The following is a 20157-nucleotide window of genomic DNA, read 5'->3' as shown; positions in this document are numbered from 1 at the left end:
TAGTGGTTTGACCATTTTTACTGACCCAAGTCTCACATCCAATGGGCATCAAAAATATCTGACATTAATTCAAGTCCTGCTCTCTTTCTCTTGCCTCATTTTTTTATTACCTTCTAAAAGAATGATAAAGGAAACAATCGCAAATCAGGTTTGAATGATCTTATTTGATGACCATATATGAGGACCTTAATAAGCTTATATCTATCAAATTTGTGAGAGCATGTAAAAGCAGTAATAAATCAGTCTGTGAGACTATGACAGATCAGCATGAGTTTATCCTAATTGGGTGTTTTAGATTCTCGTTCAGTTTCATTTTTCATTTTTTTTTATTTGATAGGGACAATGCTCATTAATCAACAACAATACATGTTGTAAACAAGCCAGAGTTAGCTACGCGTGCTAGTTGAGGTGACCTGCATTTACCGCCACTCAAGACAATGAGTCACAGATTGTGAAGGCCATGCAGGACATCAATGAAAACAAAGCAAAACCTTTTTGGCTCCAAAAAATGGGATGAAACCAATTGCCAAAATCTTTGTCTTGTCTAGCAACAGACTATCATCATTAACCACAGTATTAGGTTTTTGTAATTCTGTAGAAAATTGTGACTACAAGCATGCTACCTACGACTTTGGAGAGCTGTTATATGTCTGTGTTCAAGATTTCTGATCATTTCACATAAGTGAAATCCTTTACATTATGCAACTACTACTCTGAAGAAAGCCTTGACCTCAGAACAGATTCTAAAGAATTACGCAGGCACTTAAATCTACAACAAAAGAATAATTCCACATGAAATGTCAAAGGCTTGCATTCCAAAAGCTATTGTCAGTCCTTTACATAGTTGTATGAGAATCATAGGATGTCAGTGCATGTAACCATCCCTCTGTGATTGCTAACAGCTCCAGAAACTCTGCTTCCTGCTGAGTTGATGGTCTAGCTGACTCTGACAATCGCATAATTGACATTATCATTATCCTGATAAGGCCGACCAATGAGCTTCTTCTCATCCTGAGGAACAGTTGTCAGGTTTGAATCTGATCCAAACTTCCTCTCTGCAAACTCTAAGCCACATACATCAAACGCTGATTGTTATTCATTGTGGTTGCGTAAATGAGTGTTCTTCTGGGGTTCTGCTACACCAAAATGACTCCTAATTCAGTCAGAAATAAATGTTTAGTCATTTAGTCTTTCTTTTGCATCCTTAATGAGTGAGAGTAACAAGTAACATACCTTCAACAGAAGAAGATGAGGTTGGTGTAACCGCTCCAACCGAGTTGCTTTAGGTCGACCTGTGGGACGCCACCTTAAGTATATACATTTATAATACAAGTCTCTAATGAGTTTGTCATGGATCATAAAACAACGACCGATGATGACGTAGCATGTGGTATGCTTGGTTGCAAGTAGGCGATAAACAATCTAAGTCTGTCCATTTGAATACAGCTACTCCCTTCTACCAAAATGTAAACCCTGACACTATTTTAACATCAACCCAAGTTCTCCTACATCTTTCCCAGCCTTGGTCCTCTGAGAATCAGCACGGTCCCATTGTGCTGACAGTGGTGTAGTTGAACTTAGACATGGATGCTCCGGTGGCAGTGACCTCATCGTCACCTTCCCTGAAGCCTCTTCTACGGCAGGGCCGGCAGCAGCAAGAGAATGTGGTGAAAAGTGCCTTTCGAAAACGCTTGTTCATAAAGCAGTAGATGATGGGGTTGACGCAGGCAGATGTGTAGGACAGGAGGTGGATGAACGAGATGGGGGCTCCAGAGAGAGCCCTGTGGGCAGAGGGAAGGTCGAACGCTTTCCACGTGTTAACGGAGTAGAGGGGCATCCAGCAGATGAAGAACATGGCCACAATGACGATGAGCATACGGATCACTCGCTTCTTCGCCATCAGTTTAGCTTCGGAGGTATTGCTGCGGGGTCGGTCCACCTTTGCGGAGCCCGTTGGGGTGAGGGCTGACATCTCCAAGGAGTTGGGCCTCTTGGACACCTGCACTCTAAAAAATGATGTGTTGGATTTACTTAAAATATATATGCACCATTTTTGCATCATACTTTTTAAGTAATCCCAACTTGGAATAATTTTACTTAAAATTAACAAGAAAATCTTTGTTATATGTACTTAATTATTTGAGTTCACGCAACATTCTTTACTTAAAAATGTATGCATCACGTTACATATATTTTTAAGTAAAGAATGTCACGTGAACTCAAATATTTAAGTTTATTTTATGTAAAATTATACCAAGTTAAAAATTTACTTAATTAAATGATTACGGATAACTTAAAAAGTATGACGCAAAAATGGTGCATATATCTTTTAAGTAAATCCAACACAGTGCAGGCCATGTGAGATCAAAACAAATCTTAGTTCTGTTTACTTAACATTTAAGCTCATTTATATATAAAAATAAGACAATTAAATCAGTTGAACCAACCATTTTAACTTATTTTAGATCTTCAGCTTACATGTCTTAAAATAAATTAAACATGCAAATCACACACAATAAAGCATTTCACTTTATTATTTATTTTTTACCCAAAACTTTTAAATTGCATCTTAAAATATATTAAAATAGAAAATAGTTGTTAAAATAATAATAATAATAGTCACAATATTACAGTTTTTTCTTGGATCAAAGAAGGCTTGGTGGGCAGAAGATATATAGGCTTATATATTTATTTTTTTCAAAAATCAATAAAAAACAATTAAATGTAACAAATTAGTCCATTATTAAATGCCTATAAATATAAAAATGTGTCTATTAATATCTATTAATTTAAACAAAACAGAAGTTAATTAATGACTTTTGTCCAGAGGTTTTGAACGAATCTCTTCAGTAACTACTTCAAAACAGTAGATCTACAATCTTTATTTGAAGCTAAACTTTTGTTTAAAGGGTATTTACTTATTTTGATAATAATTTTGAAGGTTTAATTTACTGAATGTCGCTGTCATTTAGGAATAATATTGTGCTAGAATCAAGATTGCCATTATTTAATGATAAATTGTGCACACGGAGCTGTAGGCAATGTGTTTTTGAATGTAATATTTATGTTAACGTTAACCCGCGCCCAAAGCCCCCTTCCCCACAATCCATGTATAGATAGAGAATATGGGAATTTGTAAATATGCAAGGTACATTTGTTTTATCCAAAAACAACTCGCTAATAAAGTAGGCCTATAATCTAGGCTATCCGTGGGGGAGAAAGCGCCGTCCGAATTGGTAACCGAACGCGCCAAACACGTCGCGTCTAGTTAGATGCTTGAATCTTCCGCAGCCCGCTCAAGTTCAAATTTTTCTACCGAGGAAGACTTTCGCGGCAAACGAGTCACCCAATTCGCGACGCCCGGCGCGAATGATGCGTCTTCGCGTCTTTGCATTGACTATGAATGTAATCTGCTATCGCAAGTAATTAAATTCACGTTCTGTGTGAACACACCATTAATGCATAAGCCAACATCATGGTCATATATTTTGAAAAAACACAATATACTCTTCAAATACTCGCGTGCAAAACACTTATTTCATTCATTAACATGTAGACTAAAAACGTTTACATTCGTAAGTAACACGTTTCTAATTGTTGATGCACAATTTGTAGCAATTCTGAAATTCAGTTAAAAGTAAATTTCTTGACCAAAAATGCAATAAATGATCATGTGTAGGCCTAAGTACAAAAAATAAGCTTACCTCTTCTCAACGTCTTCACATGTGCTGTGAAATAAAATGGCTTAAAATTTTTGTCTGGATAGGCATCACGGGAAATTGCATATCACGTGGCTAATATAGTTACTTAAAATGATATGCTAGATTTACTTAATTTTGACGCAAGTTGACATGCCTTATGTATTTTTCATTTTATTTATACATACATTTAAGTGCACCTAGTAACTTATATTTTTGTGTTACACACACTATATATTTTAAGTAAACGTTGAAAAGTTATGAATACTTAATTTTTTATGTTTGATCCAATTACTTTTATAAGTAATGGTTGTTCAGCCAACGAATCGTTTTTTAGAGTGTGGATGTAGCAGCCGTCTCCATCATCGCTGGTACTTAAGACGGTGGTGCTGATGCCATTTTTCATTCCTGTAGAGGAAACATTGCATTTTCATTGCATTGCATTAGTACTCACACATCAAACACACATCCAAAGGACATTTACATTTTGAAGCAGATTTGCATTTCCTGAATGTACTGTAGTTCTGAGGCTGGCAGAAAAAAAAAAGGTTTAGGTAAGCTCAGGTTTTAGGCTTTATATATATATATATATATATATATATATTTTTTTTTTTTTGTGTAAATGAAATGCTGCATCAAAATGCAACTGCTACATTACCAAGACAACCTAAATTGTCATAAATGGGTCATAAACATGACATAGCGGATTCATTATCAAACTAACGAAACCACTTAGTCAATGACAGCCAATGTCCAACCACCAGACAGTTTAATGTAATGTTAACCCAAATATGTTTATGACATATTTATGACAGGTTGTGTTGTCTTAGTAATGTCAAGTTGTCATGAAAAAGACACAGACAGGTTATGATGCATTGATTTATCTCAAACAATGTCATATTTGCATTAAAAATGTAATAATTGAGCGAATGACACTAACAGTCATAAACGTGTATAAAACCTCGTTCATTTCAGATTATGGAGGTATTGTGCACTGTAAAAAAATATTGATGGTTTAACTTAAAAAAGTAAGTAACCTGGTTGCCTTAAAATTTGAAGTTCATTGAATTGGAAAAAGTGAGTTAATACAATGAAGGAGATTAATTTAATCACCAGAAACTCAAAATTATATGTTATCTGAACTAAAAAAAATATTTAAGATGATTTGACAAAAGAAAAAAATGTTGTGATTACTATACTGTAAAACAATATTGTTGGTTTAACTTAAAGTAAGTAACCTGGGTTGCCTTAAAATTTTAAGTTGATTGAACTGGAAAAAGTGAGTTAATACAATGAAGTAGATTAATTTAACCATCAGAAACTCAAAATAATAAGTTATCTCAACTAAATAAATTATTATAAAGTTGATTTGACAAAAGAAAATATGTTGTGATAGCAAATCTTGAAAAAATTTTTTACAGTGTATTTTTAACGTTATTGATAAAATGTCATTTAAATTTAGTCAATATACTGTATGGAAGCAGTGTGGGTAAATTAATTGGATATTTTTTGCAGAGATAAATGAATACAAATACACTTTCAAAACCTGTAATAATGATTTACTCGTGATCAAATTACTCTTATGAACTGTTATTTTTTTTTTAGACAAAACGACTTACTAATCAGTCTCAAACTCATAATTTTAGTCTGAATTGCTCTACAGACGTTCCTGCAAAGTTTTGCTCCAACGTTGATCAAACTCACCTGCCTGTAACTTTCTATTGATCCTGATTACCTTGATTAGCTTGTTAAGGTGTTTTAAAAGGACTGGAGCAAAACTCTGAAGGAAAGTGAACCTCAAGTGCCAGAGTCGAGAACCCCTACTTTAGGAGTAGGAGCAGGTTGTATTTTGACATTCTTGAGTTTCCGTCTTTTGCACCAATAATTACCAATAAAAATGGGAAAGGAAATGACATTTTTCTAATTCAACTGAAAACATCTTAAGGGGTAGAGTTGTGACTCAGCACTGGAGAGTTTGAATGCTAGATTACTGCAGCCCAGGGGAAATGGGGCATATTTATAACAATAGAATGTGATTAAGTCAGAACAGCGGAGTTCAGGATGGGACATAATCAAAGCAATCCAGCAGACATTAACTTCTAAGGGCTCCATTAATGAGCAATTTCAAGAAAATATTCAAGTGTATATTGCCTCTTTTTTCCTTGCTTTTTTTTAAAGGTAGTTACAGAAATGTTGCACAGCTGCAATTATCTTTTTGAAAGTCCTATAGGTAACATTTCATTACTTAGGAAATTGAGTCATTCACAAACAGATGGCCTCGACTTTATAGACAATTAAATCCTCAAGGCAGGTCATGCAATATGTTCACAGCGACTAGCACGGTTAAAAACCCTTAAGGATGGCCTGGCGCTTACTAAAAAAATGACACTAAATCAGATTGTATTGTGTTATCGCCTTCATAGGTCTCACCGCACTGTCCCTTCTTCTGTTCCAGTTCAAACTGTATTCCACGGAAGAGCTCACGAGATATGAGCCCATAAGCGATGATCATCACCACTCCAGGAATGAAGAACAGAACAAATAGCAACAGGATGCACCTGAAACAAAGATAAACCTTTTGAAACTCCCAAACATCACACAAGCTTGCTCTTCAACCAACTGTCTCTATTAGACTTGAAAAATCTTATTTCAAAACATTGTTAATTATATACAGATTGATTCTGATTTTAATTATGAATTATTTTAAATATAGATTTAAAGGATCTGTTTGCGTCTCAGGATATGACGCACTTTCCACTTTGGTTTTCCCTAACACACCCAGCCCCTAGTGTCCCCCCTCAATGGTTGTCCCATAGAGATACCAGTCAGGGGGGATCTTCTGTCTCTGGTGGAAGGTTTGATCCTTCACCCCTGCCTTAAGATATGGAATCTGTTGGTTTGGCCTCTGAAGGGGGCCCAACTCATAGACTCAGGTCTATCAACTGTTGAGACCATACTTCACTCTAGAGATCCCTCCACAAGGAAGCTTTATGCCTTGAAATGGAGAGTTTTCACTTCTTGGTCCAGTATGTGACAGTTGGATCTACAGTAGTTAACTGCCTGGTTGGTTCAGTACTAGAGGGCTGTCCCCTTCCATACTAAGGGTGTATGTGGCAGCCATATCTGCTTACCACGTCCCTTTGGGTGGTGTATCTGTTGGGACGGACCCATCAATAACATGTCTCCTTCTTTACACTTTAAGGCTTAGGCCTGCAATTCGCACCAGAGTTACAGACTGGGATCTGGCTATTGTGCTAGAATCTGTGGCTCCCTTTTTGGGAGTTGAACGATTTTTGACATTCTACTGTAACCGTCTACAACTGGAGAATAGCCATTTTGCCGTAGTCGATGATGCATGACAGATTAGATAAGTCCCTAATGCAAAAGCAGGTAGGAAGACACCATTTATGTGTGTGACCATTAGGGTTGGGTACCGAAACTCGGTTCCTATAGGGAACCGGTTCTGACGTAAACGGTAGTAACCAGACCGAATAAGAATGAAAACTTTGGTGCCTGATTTCGATTCCTGAGTCTACGCACTATACGGTTTATTGAAGCACTGTCTGATCTGTCTTGCACGCGTGCTCTTGCTTGCTCGCTCTAGATTCTGGGAGATTTGAACTAATTTGCGATCATCCGGGAGCCGTTATCAATATGCGGGAGACTCCCGGAACGTCTGCTGATAGCGAGGAGATTAAACACACGTGAAATGTACACGTGAAATGTTTGGCTGCATTTCACATGTAAAATTACGTGTCAGAATAACGATTGTCTACGGATATAGAATCACCATTCGCGCCGCCTTGACACTCACGTCATATTATATTGGCGCGCGCATCATCTGCTCCTCAGAGTTCTCTGTCGAAAAAGGAAGCTTGTCAGCAGCGCGAGATATTTGGCAGCGAACGCAGCGTTTCGTTCCCTATTCAGAGAACATGGGTAACACAGAGACGTTCTCTTTCATATGTTTACTCAAAGCTGCGTATAAGACGCAGTAGGAACGAAATATCAAACTGACTAAGAGCTTTACTAGTAAATGACAAGAACTTACATGACTAGTTAAAGCAGACAAAACATGGGAACCTGTAGCCATGTCGATATTATATTACCCAGGTAGTAATCTCTATTAATCTCCAGTATAATTACATTGTTTGATCTAATATTGTTTTATTTGATACTATGTAAATATGAACTTTTATTTTATATTGGTTTATTTATTATTACTATATGTTACTTGTATTTGTATTGTAAGTTAATATTGTGTCCAGTTTGGCCCTGTGAATAAAGGGGTATTATTTTTTGACAAACCTTTTGCGGTTTCGTTTTCTTAAGTACCGTTTCAAGAAGCGTTCAGGCACCGGAACCATTTAAAAAATACAGAGTAGGTACTGGTATCGGATAAAACCCAACCGATACCCAACCCTAGTGACCATCCACTCGCACAAATGTGACCACGTCAAATTTTGAAAATTCAAAATTTCTCAAAAAATTTTACTCCACAAACGAGCACTTACCACGCTTGCTCCACCTCGATTTTCGGCCAGTCATGGCGGCACATGTGAGCTGTGATGTTATTGGGTTTGGTCAACTTAATCAGGGTGCTGAAAATGGGATAGGGTATCATAATAAGGAAGGACAGAACCCAAGTGGAAGCGATGACTTTGTAGGCGTGGGATCGGGTCTGCCATGCACGTGACTTCAGCGGGTTGCAAATAGCACTGTACCTCTCAATGGCTATAGCCACCAGACTGAAGGTAGATATGCAGACAGAAATTCCTGTGATAAAGCAGAATGACATTTTTGATCAAAATCGGTACATTTACAATGCCCAAACTACAGTCAAAAGCTTAAAGATCGCATCTACTGTAAACAGTTTATCCACCAGGTTTTCGGATTCAGTTGCTCTTATCGCTTCATGTATTCACTACACATCTGTATTTTTTTTTCGGAGAGCTTGATGCCTTGCAAAATTGAAAGCGACAAATCCTTAATACGTTCTCCTAAAAGTACTAAGCTTTGTGAAAAACAATACGAAATGGCATTCTTGTTGGTGAAAGCTGTAAAGCGAGATTTACGACAACCCCTCATATTTGAGGAATTACTGCCCCGATACCCCAAGAGCTTTGATCTGATCTCGCCCTCCGCACCAGAACGCGTACCATGGAAATTGATCTTTGCTTTACAAATCCCCTTCCTTCCCCGCCTCATCAAAAAACAAACAGAGGGGGAAAGGTTGTGTTTGGCATTTTGTGTTGGATGTGCTGCCCTGTAGCACTCCAACACTGTGTGGGCCGCAGGCCGCTAACACACACTCAAGCAAATAAGATCTGCTCTCTTCTGAACTATGTCATCTCCAGGGCCTCCATCAGACAGTGATAATGCTGTAGAAAAACTGAAATCTGATCCCTGTGCATTCAAGGACAAATCACAATAGTGTAATTGTTTTCGAGTCACCAGCTAATTACGGTAGTTTCTTTTGACTTTGTGCCCATGACTTTTGTTTTTTTTTTTTCAAATGTGCTACAATACAGTAGAGCGCTGCAGTCCAGTTCTTTTTCCCCCCTTCAATCCATTTGCCAGAAGCCCTCTTGTGTCAAATCTGACCTTGGCATTGTATCAGTTGGTACTGGATGGGCATTGACTTTCAATTAGGGAGGTAGTCGTCCAAGAAAAGCAGATCAAGCTGGATGCATTCAAACATATGCCTTCATCAGTGGCTAATTTCTCAAAGCGAAAGTCAGTGTCAATATCTAACATCCAGGTAACTGTATTACAAATAACAGCAGTCGCACACAGCAAATTTCATCTGAATCATAGGGTGCTTTTACATCTGTAGTTCGGTTCATTTGGTCTGGACCAAGCGCGATAAATTATACTTTGTAGCATTTTTCAGGGGTTTTGGTTCATTTTCACACCCCACTCGCTCTGTTCTGAATCAGTTGATGAAACGTTATGTTCAGAATCAGCACAAGCTTTATCCTTTTGCAAATCCCCACATAAACAACAAAGACGATATATAAATAAGAGATTCACCGTGCAGTGCATATAGTTGACATTAAATGTTGTTAATCAGGTCTATAACACTATTCATACACAGCTAAAAACTCAATGTGTACACTTAGGCCTGGTTTCATAATCAGGGCTTAGCCTCAGTTCAATTTGGATATTTAAGTAGCTTTTATAAAGGTGCCTAAGAAATAATAATAATTAAAAAAAAAACATTACTTATGTGCATCTTAAGACAAAACAATGGTACTCACATAATTATTTTAAGATATGTCAGTGCAAGTTGCATGGTTTCAGTTTAAACAGCTTAAACATGCACTTTAGTCTGAGACTAGAGCCTTGTCTTAGCAACCAGGGTTTAAATTGGTAAAATAAAAGTTACTTAGTCCATTTGTGTTGGCACTACATAAATCATTGGCGTTAACTGAACATGGGCAGAATATTTTTAAGAGAGGGATTTTTCTTTCTTATGAATTACTTTTTTATTGGGCTTTACTTCAGTTCAGTTAGGTTCCCCATATGTGGAACCAATTGTATTATTTTCAGCTAGAGTTATATGTTTGAGTGAAAAACATAAATGTCCAAATTAATAATGCAAGCAATAATTCTCAATCCTTAGATGTGGCAAGCATCACTTTTTTACGTCATTGATGATCATGATGAATTACTGCTGCCACGATTGAGAGAAAATGTATTCATACACATCTTTAAAAAAAAAAAAAAAAAAAAATCAAGGAAGGCTTGTCTGCACAGAAAAGAATGACTTAATTTCAAGCCACAGCATGAATGATTGCACCTGGATAGACTAAACTGAAAAGTGAAAAAAAAAAGAAAAATGAATACCTTTCAAAAATTTGAAGGCACATACATTTCTGCAGATTTAGGGAATAGTGCTTGAAGCCAGTGCATTTGAAGAAATGACAGTCCATCTTACCCATAAGATAGGCCACAATCTTGCACATAGCAGCTCCAAAGATGAAATCCTCCAGCAGGTTGGGAATAAGAGTGAATGGCATGCAGAAAACAGCCATCATAAGATCACTAATGGCCAGGGAGAGCAGGAATGAGTTGGTCACCGTCCGCATTCGCTTATTCGCCACCAAAACCACAATGATGAGCAGATTACCAAACACACTCAGCAGGAATATGAGGGAGTATAGCAGTATGCGCAGTGAATCCATGTCTGAAAGACAAATATCAAATAACAGATCAGCATATTAAAAGACGAATCTCTGCTTCTGAAATGACAAAATGTCAAAAATTAAACCAATAAAACCATACTGTACTTATCATGTTTGATGCACACATTTCATGTCTGATTAATAGTTTGTATTTTTTTAGCAAATAAAAGTTGATTTACCATAGTATATTTCGGCAAATGTCCCCCTTCAGATTGCGGTATATATGTGAAGAGTTCAGATGCAAAAGCCTCTAAATGCGATTTGAAATTTTCTTCTAGAATGATGATTTTTATCAAACTTGTATATTTAAGTTCAGTAATTTCACTTAAATAACAATTAATAGGTAATTATCATTACCATTTAAGTGAAATTACTGAACTTAAATATACAAGTTTGATAAAAATCATCATTAAATAAGAAAATTTCAAATGGCATTTAGAGGCTTTTGCATCTGAACTCTTCATGTCTTTTGCTCTGAAATCTTTACTGATTTGTATGACTTTTATATTTTTAGTAATGTTTAAACATGAACATTTACTCGACTGATGCAACTTGTTTATCTATAAAACAAATTCTAAAATAAATGTAAAATAAATCAAATATGATAGATTATGCCTTTGAGGAATGTTTATTTGTTCCTCTGAATTATTGTACTGCTCTGTATTATTTTTTGTTCCCACAAATTAAAACTACAGAGCTTTGATCATAAAACTATGCATTTAATTTTTAGACATTTTATTAGGAGACATAGAGTTTTTAAAATTGATTAAATTAAATAGTTCCCTATCAGGGAACTTCAAGCTGCGTGAAAACGCTGTGGGAACGCCCCTGCATTGTGCATCTTGAAGCACATATGGAATCAGTCCAATGGAGTGAGGGAACGTCACAGGTGGGTGACGTCATCGACCAGGAAACTATAAAGCACCCCAAAAACACAAGCACAACAGCTTCTGATAGGCCTGAAGGAAGCGCTAACTGGCATGCTGGGAGTATGGAACAGACACACAGAGACGTTGCCTATCAGGGAACTTCGAGCTGTGTGAAAACGCTGTGGGAACGCAAAAACCAACGTCGCCATACGAGCAAGTGTCCGGCATGTTAAGTCAGAGCACACATTTGGGACGAAAGCACCAGAAGTCGATCAAAACGTCAAAATTATACATGAATTTTGAACAATACCCGTTCTCGTCCTGGGTTTATTTTCCACACTGTCAGCAGTTTCCTGATATAAATTATATATTTATATATGAATCACAGATAAATGTATAAATGAAGTTTGTAATTTGAAAGCAATGGGATTCATATTAAATTAATAAACTGAATGCCTCTAATGGTCCTCAATGCAACTGTGTGCTAGTAATGGAAAAAATCCAGCCATCGTAAAATAACATCTCCAGTAACAGCTCACTCAAACAATTGCTGTATATTTTTTAGACATAGCTGATGGATTATGTTTTTTTAGCTGATCTCTGTCGCCATGAAACTCAATTTTGACACAGAGAACCATTCTTTCTGCTACAGCCTTTCATTTCATTTAAAGCAATGAGTTGTAAACATAATATGTAACTGAAATGCTGATGTGTAATTGGTTAATCAATCAGAATGAACCGCAGTGATTACTGGAGAAAAATTGCAGAATTAAAGCAAAACAATAGTATACTATAAATTGTAATTCTGGTCGAAGGTCATAAACTTCCAATGTATTCTTTTAATGGGATACTAAACATGGATCCCTTAATTTACCACTTCATATCTATATGTTTGAACCGAAATTTTCAGAGTATTCAACCCCTAAATGATAGTGATCTATCCATACGGGTAACATTATTATATTTACATTAAAATAATAATAATAAAACAATTTAAAAATCTAATATATTTTAAGTCAGGATCAGATAAAGTTTCCATAAATGTTTCATTACTTCAAGAAAATATTATGCTAAACCTACTAGACTGTATGCATCTTATCAGAATTTGTGTGGTTCCTACAGAGCTGACGTGGATTAAATTAATTTCCACTGAGTTTAATAAACATGCCACTTCATGCTAGACAAGATAAAATCATTGTAATGCCACATAATAAATAAAAAGAAACAGAAAAACATATTAATGATCAAAGTAGTAGATATCTTATTGTATTACAAATGAGATTTCATATAATAAATAATACAAATATATATATATATATATATATATATATATATATATATATATATAATTATTTGTTTACTTGGACAGGAAAAAAGGAAATTTCAGTGATGTAACCAGAGATTCAGTGCACCAAATGTAGAATTGTAAGAATCAGTCAATGAAAACCATATTTTACACCATTATTCTGAATTTGAACACCTATTCCTTAAAAACAATATTGGATCTGACAGCAGTTGCATAACAAACAGTTTAATGATGCTTCGTCTGTAAATGACAGATTTTTATAGATGTTTTTATGCCTGATGAAGGTTGTGAGACCGAAACGTTTTTTATACTAATTTGCAATTACTGATAGTGTGTGGGAGTTCCTTATTTTTGTTGATTTTTTTGACCTACTTTGTTGGTCTTTTTTCCCCACACACCTATCACCTGTAGGTGTGCGATGGCGTTTATTAATTTATAGATGTTTTTTTTTTAAAAAACACAATAGCAAGGGGGCATTGATATTGGACATAGAAAAGCTCCACAAACCTTACAAAAACACAACTGAATACTAAGCCTTAATGTTTGGGCCAAACTATCAGATATTGACAAGAAGCCATTTTTTAGGCAAAGTTATATTTATTCCAGCTGTTTTGCATTAATGCATCTGCAGAGATCAGTCAATGTGAGCCAGCATGAGCAGGGGCTTATAGGACGTGAACACTCATATCCTGTTTGTGGCTTAGTCAGGCTAAAGCAATCAATCGAGGCAACCTTTGACTACAGTGCAGGGTTCTGCGTGTGCTCCATTACTGATAGCCTGTAGCCTCTAGTCTTAAAGGATTAGGTCTGCCAAAATGCTGCTGACATCCTCAGGACTTTGATCTTATCTGAGATCAAACTAAAATCGATATAATCTCTCACTTTCCCGTTGTTGCAAAGAATACTTGCGTGTTTATGAAGTACTCTCCGCATACTAGTTTCTGTGGGAAGCATTAGCCTCACTATAGGGGAGCGTATATGGTAACTATAAGCGTGTACTAAACTGTTTGCTAAAGAACTAGTTCTGATGAGAGCCGACAGTGTTGTCGCCTAGTGTCACCTGCGTCGGGGGGAAAAAAAACCTTGAAAACACCGAAAGGACTACAGGCGACTGTCAACTAGCATGCTCCATTGTATAAGGAGATATCTGTATATTTCTGCAGATATATTAATCTATATTTGTGATTCAAAAAGGGAAACCAACACAAGGCTGCAGATACAGAAACCATAACAAAGCACCACGTGCTTACCATTTTAAATATCAATCATGCTATCATGTTACTATGATAATATTCGTCCAGGAACACTGAGGTAAGATACGAATAAGAACAGCCTTGCCTTGACTTCTTTGCACACTTTTTTGCTATTATTCACGTGCAATGTGATGTGACATGGTTAAAGACCCATTCCTCTGGCTAGTTCTTCCTTGAAAGTCCTGAATGGTCGCAATAAGCTGTTGACAGAACATTTGTGGTTGGGCCAACCGGTTTTAATACACACATGTCGTTTTTGGAATACCGGATCTTTGATGGTTTACAGTGTCTTTGTGGAAATATTGACACTGCTGGAATGGCTAACTTGTTCAAAGTCATGTGAGGTAAGGCCCATTGCATATACTGAGGTTGGTGTCTGCATTTGTGAGTGTGTCAGGCTCGTCTGATGCGCTCTAGAGAGGAAGTCGGCAACTTGCAAATCCTTGCCTGGTTTGTACTGCAGGTGTATCTGATATCTTTGTTTGTAGCCTCAGTAGCATCCTCTGTAATTGCTTGGGTGCTTTCAGCCAGGGTTTTTTGAAGATTGCTTCAAGTGGTCTGTGATCACTATGAACAGTTATGTGCTCCCTTCCGTGTAGATACTGGTCAAATTTATCACACCCAAAGACGATGGCAATGCATTCTTTCTCAATCTGAGCATATTGTTGTTCTGTTGAGGTCAGTGTCCTGGACGCAAATGATACAGGTTGTCCATTCTGTAGGAGGGCTAGGAGGTTCTCACTGGCATCATATTGCAGTGTGACCTCCTCTTTGAGTCATAGTGTTTCAGTACAGGGTAGTGAGTGACTAAATCTTTGAGTTTAGATTCTTCTCCAGAGCAGCATCCTTCTTTTGTAGCCATGCCCAGTCAACATCCTTGTCTGTCAGCCGGCTGAGCGGTTCACATATGTCTGACAGAAGGGACAGGAACTTTGACAAGTAGTTTAGAAACCTCAAAAGCGTTTGGGGGGATTTTACATCGTTAGGTGTTTCCATGTTTTGACTGCGGTTATTTTCTGTTGGTTTGGGAGTGAGCCTTCATTTGTGAGGAGGTGACCCATGTACATCACACTAGGGAGCCTCAGCCGAAGTTTCTTTCTGTTCAGCATCAAATTGTCTTCCATAGCTCTCTGAAGTAGAGCTGAGATGTTCTTGTCATGATCTGCCATTGCATCTTTTGTAGAGTTGCCACACCCATAGACAAGAATGTCATCTGCAATTACACGGACTCCTCTAAGATCATGCAATGCTTCATGCTGTCCCCTTTGGTACTCTCCAGTTTTATTCCGAACGACACCTGTATCTTCCTTCAGGCGTCCAATCTGTGGTGAGGTAGCTGCTTGCCTCATCCAGCTTTATTTGCCAATGGAAATCTTTAGCATCAAGAACTATGAATATTTTTGCATTGGTTATTTCTGGAATGATTTCTTCAATTGTGGGAATCTGGAAGTGTGATCTGAGCAAAGCTTTGTTCAATGGGGTTGGATCGATACATAATGGGGTAGAATGAATGCATATGCGCAGCTTGTCATTTTTTTTTCTGTAACCACCATGTTGATTATCCATGGAGTCAGTTCCACAACTTTAGCCATTACCCCCTTTTGTTCCATTTCCTGAATGGCTTTGATAGTTTTTGATTTGATGGGAATAGGAATCCTTCTTGGTAACTGCTGCACAGGCTGGACTGTGGGGTCAATCTCAAGGTGTAGCTCTCCTGGGAGGCATCCTAATCTATCAAACACATCATCATACACGGAGATAATTTCATCCATCGCGTGGGATGCACCTGACACCTCTTTCGTGTCAATATTGTGTATTACATGGTTGGTGTTTATTGGAAGCAAATTGAGTTTCTGGCAGGTTTCAACTGAAAGCAGTGGTATATGTGATGGCTCCATTACTTGAAATCTGAGTGTGTATATGTGCCCTTTATTGTCTGCCTTGAGGTCACATTCTCCCTTGGGCTTGATTATCGTGCCCTTATACAGCTTGAGTATGGCTTTGCTGAGCATTAAAACTGGATTGCCGTCTTGCAGTAAGTGTTGGAGGTCACGAAGACAGATTACATTGTGGAGCCATGTGTCTATCTGGAACTGCGGGCTATAATGGGAATTGTCATTGAATGACTTTACATTGTGTGGGGTCAGCCTCAGATTTATAAACCGTTTACTTTGGTTGGCTTGCATACAGTTTACATGTGTGATGTACCACATTGCATCTGCTTGTTCTACAGACTGGATGTCTTCCTCTACAAAGTTCAGCTGTGGTGTGTGTGCTGTCTTTGTTTTTCAAACACAGGCAAAATGGTTTCATTGCCACACGTTTTAAAGGTTTCACCATAAGTGGGGCATTTGGCTTTTGCATGCAGTGATCCACAGTAATGACATGGGTTATTATGTTGCCTTTTTTGTGATCCTCAGATATGTTTGTCTGCTTGTACACCTATCTGACACGTTCAGAGATGTTTTCTCTGCTAACACATACGAGCTCTTGAAACCCCGCCCTCTGCAGCAGCTCATTAGCTCATTTAAAAGGTCAGGTACAAAACGGTGCGTTTTTGCAAACCCTCAAAAAGTGACAACTTTAACATGCTATATAAACATATCTGTGGGGTCTTTTGTGTTAAAACTTCACACACACTCTGGGGACATCAGATATTTATTTTACATCTTGTGAAAATGGCATTTTACCACCCCTTTAATAGCCCCGTTTTGGCAGGAGTACGGTTCCCAGACCTAGAGTGTCTCCTCGACTGCTCTCCTCTCGAGATTCTGCTCAGGGGGAACCTTTTCTCTCAGGCCAGTGGGTTGATCCTTTACCCCCACCCAGAATTGTGGAAACATTGGGCTTGGCCTCTGAGGGGACCCAGCTCATAAGTTTAGGTCTCTCAACTGAGGTTGTTGAGACCATCCTCCACTCCAGAGCTCCCTCCACAAGGAAACTCTACACCTTGAAGTAGCTATTTTTCACTTCCTGGTGCGGAGAGCACTACCCAAACCCAGTTATCTGCCCAGGGGTTGCAGTGTTGGAGTTCCTGCAGACGTGTTTCTCCGCAGGTCTATTCCCCTCCACACTAAAGGTGTACATGGCGGCCTTAGCTGCTTACCACTTCCCTTTAAGTGGAGGGAACTTAAGTCTCATGGCACTGTGACCAAGAGACTAGGAGTATGGCTGCTTCTAAAACATTATCATCAGGAGTTCCCTCCAATATGTTTGTGATGTGGCAGGATGTTACCTCACCGCACACATTAGTGAGGTTTTGGTCCTTGAACTTGGCTGCACTCCTGGGGCGAAGGTGCTTTCGTCTTGGTAGGCGCAGGGATTTCACATTGACAGGCACTTGTTACTATGGTGTTGTGGGTATAGTGTTCCTGTGTGCCCTGCGATACTCCCTGTATGCATGTGAGCAACTTGCTTCAGCCTATCAGAAGCTAGTGACTGTTTGTTCCGGGTATGCTTTATAGTTTTCTGGTCAATAATGTCACATGACGTTCCTTCACGCCATTGGACTGATTTCAAGTGCTTCATGACGCAATCACGCAGAGGAGTTCCCACAGCATCTAGACGCAGCGTCTTGTTCCCTCTTCAAGGAACCAGGGTTAGAGTCGAAACGTTACAGACGTTTTCAGACAAAATGAAAGATTAAATGTATTCAGTTAGTTGAACTTGAAATGTACTGAGAAATATAAGGTAATTACGTGGGTTAAGTTTAGGTTTAGGTTAAGGTTAACTTAGTACCTAGTTGTTAACCAGTTATTAATTACTATTTACATGGGGAACAGGAGTGTAAAATGTAAAATTTCTTAAAATTAAATTCCTTGTATGTCATGTCCTTTAATATATTTGTATGTACACAACTGATATGATGAAGTTGCACTTACAGTTAAATTTAACTTTAGATGTAATATCAAATAATATCCTACAGTTAAAATTATAATCAAGTGATTTAGTATGTTAGTTGACACATTAAAATAAGTATACAAAAATTATTAAAACATTTTTAAATTATTAAAATCAATGTATCTTGATTTTTTTTTTTTCACAACAGTTGTTAAGCTAACTAAAGATGGATAGTCCACAAAGACCAGACAAACAGGCTGAGACAATGTAAAAAAAACATATAAAAGAAATCGCTGGTGCTATCAAAACTTAGTTAGGAGAAAATAATTATGAGGCAATAAGTTAGATTAGATAAGTTAGAGAATTAAACTCTTGATCTCCTTTTACAAATGAAATGATACCTCTGCTCTCACCTCTGTGCTGTACTCCCTGTGGATGAATGTCTTCTCTGGCATATTTCACTATGTAATCTTGGTGTTTGTGACAGATGTTTGCTTTAGGATGATATCTCAACAAGTTCTTTCTCGCACAAACCTGCACTGTCAACATTCGCAAGTCACATCGCTATTCAAACCATCCGAGACAATATGGTGTGTAAACTGCCAATTGCTCACTCCACACAAGGAAATGACAATTTAGAATGAGATCATTATAAAAAATAAAAACATTGTTGGTCATTGATAATTTATTTAACCCTCTGAGGCTAGTAGAATTGTAAATCTTAAAAAATAAAAATAAAAAAAAATACATCTAACCATTCAGAGAGTGATATTACTTTTTTTTATTACTCATTTTGAAGTGACTGCAATGTGCAACCCTAAATGCATAGTGTCATCTACAGTAGACAGATGTTTTAATAATAATTGTGATAATTATAATAAAGGTAGATATTTTTGTGATGCGATCATTCATGCATCAGAAGGTTAAAGATCCATGCTCATCTGTATTATGCTGTTATATGCCTTTGGGGTGTTTACACATGTGACCCCCCCCCAAAAAAAAAAAAAAAAACGTATAGCATGATGTATACCACACTTAAAATTATCTAAAATGTCTATGCAAGATATACAGATCGTTAAAACAGATGGATATTGTTTAAAAGTGAACTGAATATGTGTTTTAAGATGGGATAAACTGCAACTCTTGTCATTATGTCTTGGCTCTGTGTCCTGTAAACAAAACATTGCTATGATTTCTCATCATCCCTCGTCCATTTTCATTTTCCAACACAGAGCCTGTAGAGCCGCACAGCTACCGTTTCAGCTGTTGAACCTCCCCTAAAACCCTGCTATTTCATCAATGCTTTTGGCCTCATAATCAATTCATGGGGAGATTAAACTGGGTTATGAATACAGGTCTCAAACCTGAAAAGGATGAATAATGAATACAATACAATCAAGCGGAATCAAGATATCATGGAAATTGCATGTATTATGAATCTGAGGGCAAATGTGAGTGTATAAATATTTTACACTTGCATAAATGTGTTTCCTCACATGTCAGCTGCATTTTACATGCTCAAAGTCATTGTTATATAGGACAAGTGCTATGAATAACTTGAGGGGAATAACAACACGTTTTAGGGGCCTGACTATGCTTTTTCAAAGTCCAAGTTTGTGAAAACGATAACACTATCGTCTCCTTGTATACTACACAAATTTGAATTTGTGAAAACGGTGACGTCATGCGCATGTATTGTATTCATTATAAAGATGGTGGTTTACTAAGTGACATTACCAACTACTGGCCTGATACAGTATAACTCAGTGTCTTTAGTTGTTTTCACACATCCGAGTGAACGGGGGTCATTTTGACAATGACGATTTTCAGTTTTTAGTACATTGTTGTCATGTAAACGTACCCTCAGTCTCTCTAAACCCCTTCTTTCCAACAGCCTTCTCTGATTGGTCAGATGTCCCAGTCTGTAGTGATTGGTCTGCTGCTTAAAGTGCATGTAGGAAACGAAACCAAAGACGTTTAGTCCTTATCTTCAAGTTTGAGGGC

The 20157-nt window shown here is 37.5% G+C and overlaps 1 protein-coding gene across 2 annotated transcripts in view; it reads right to left on the bottom strand.

The window, feature by feature from the left end:
• Positions 1 to 407: 407 nt before the first annotated feature.
• Positions 408 to 20157, bottom strand: part of cckbrb (cholecystokinin B receptor b) — a 33206-nt gene continuing 13456 nt past the window's right edge. The window contains exons 2-7 of one of the 2 annotated variants that reach the window (XR_005624410.2): positions 10639 to 10887; positions 8213 to 8474; positions 6129 to 6256; positions 4042 to 4106; positions 1234 to 2002; positions 408 to 1153 (exon numbers count right to left, since the gene is read on the bottom strand). Coding sequence is in view for 1 of the 2 variants with exons in the window: in XM_039683579.2 (XP_039539513.2) it covers positions 1538 to 2002; positions 4042 to 4106; positions 6129 to 6256; positions 8213 to 8474; positions 10639 to 10887 (1169 nt within the window). In the remaining variant the exon portion in view is untranslated. Of the gene's footprint in view, positions 2003 to 4041; positions 4107 to 6128; positions 6257 to 8212; positions 8475 to 10638; positions 10888 to 20157 lie in introns of both variants that reach the window. The other variant, XM_039683579.2, reaches the window with a different exon arrangement.

This window comes from Pimephales promelas, chromosome 7 (genome assembly GCF_988280905.1).
Source record: "Pimephales promelas chromosome 7, fPimPro1.hap1.1, whole genome shotgun sequence".
In the NCBI taxonomy this organism is placed as follows: domain Eukaryota; kingdom Metazoa; phylum Chordata; class Actinopteri; order Cypriniformes; family Leuciscidae; genus Pimephales; species Pimephales promelas.
Note: the sequence above shows the minus strand (reverse complement) of the source record. Positions and strands in the feature narration are given on the sequence as shown.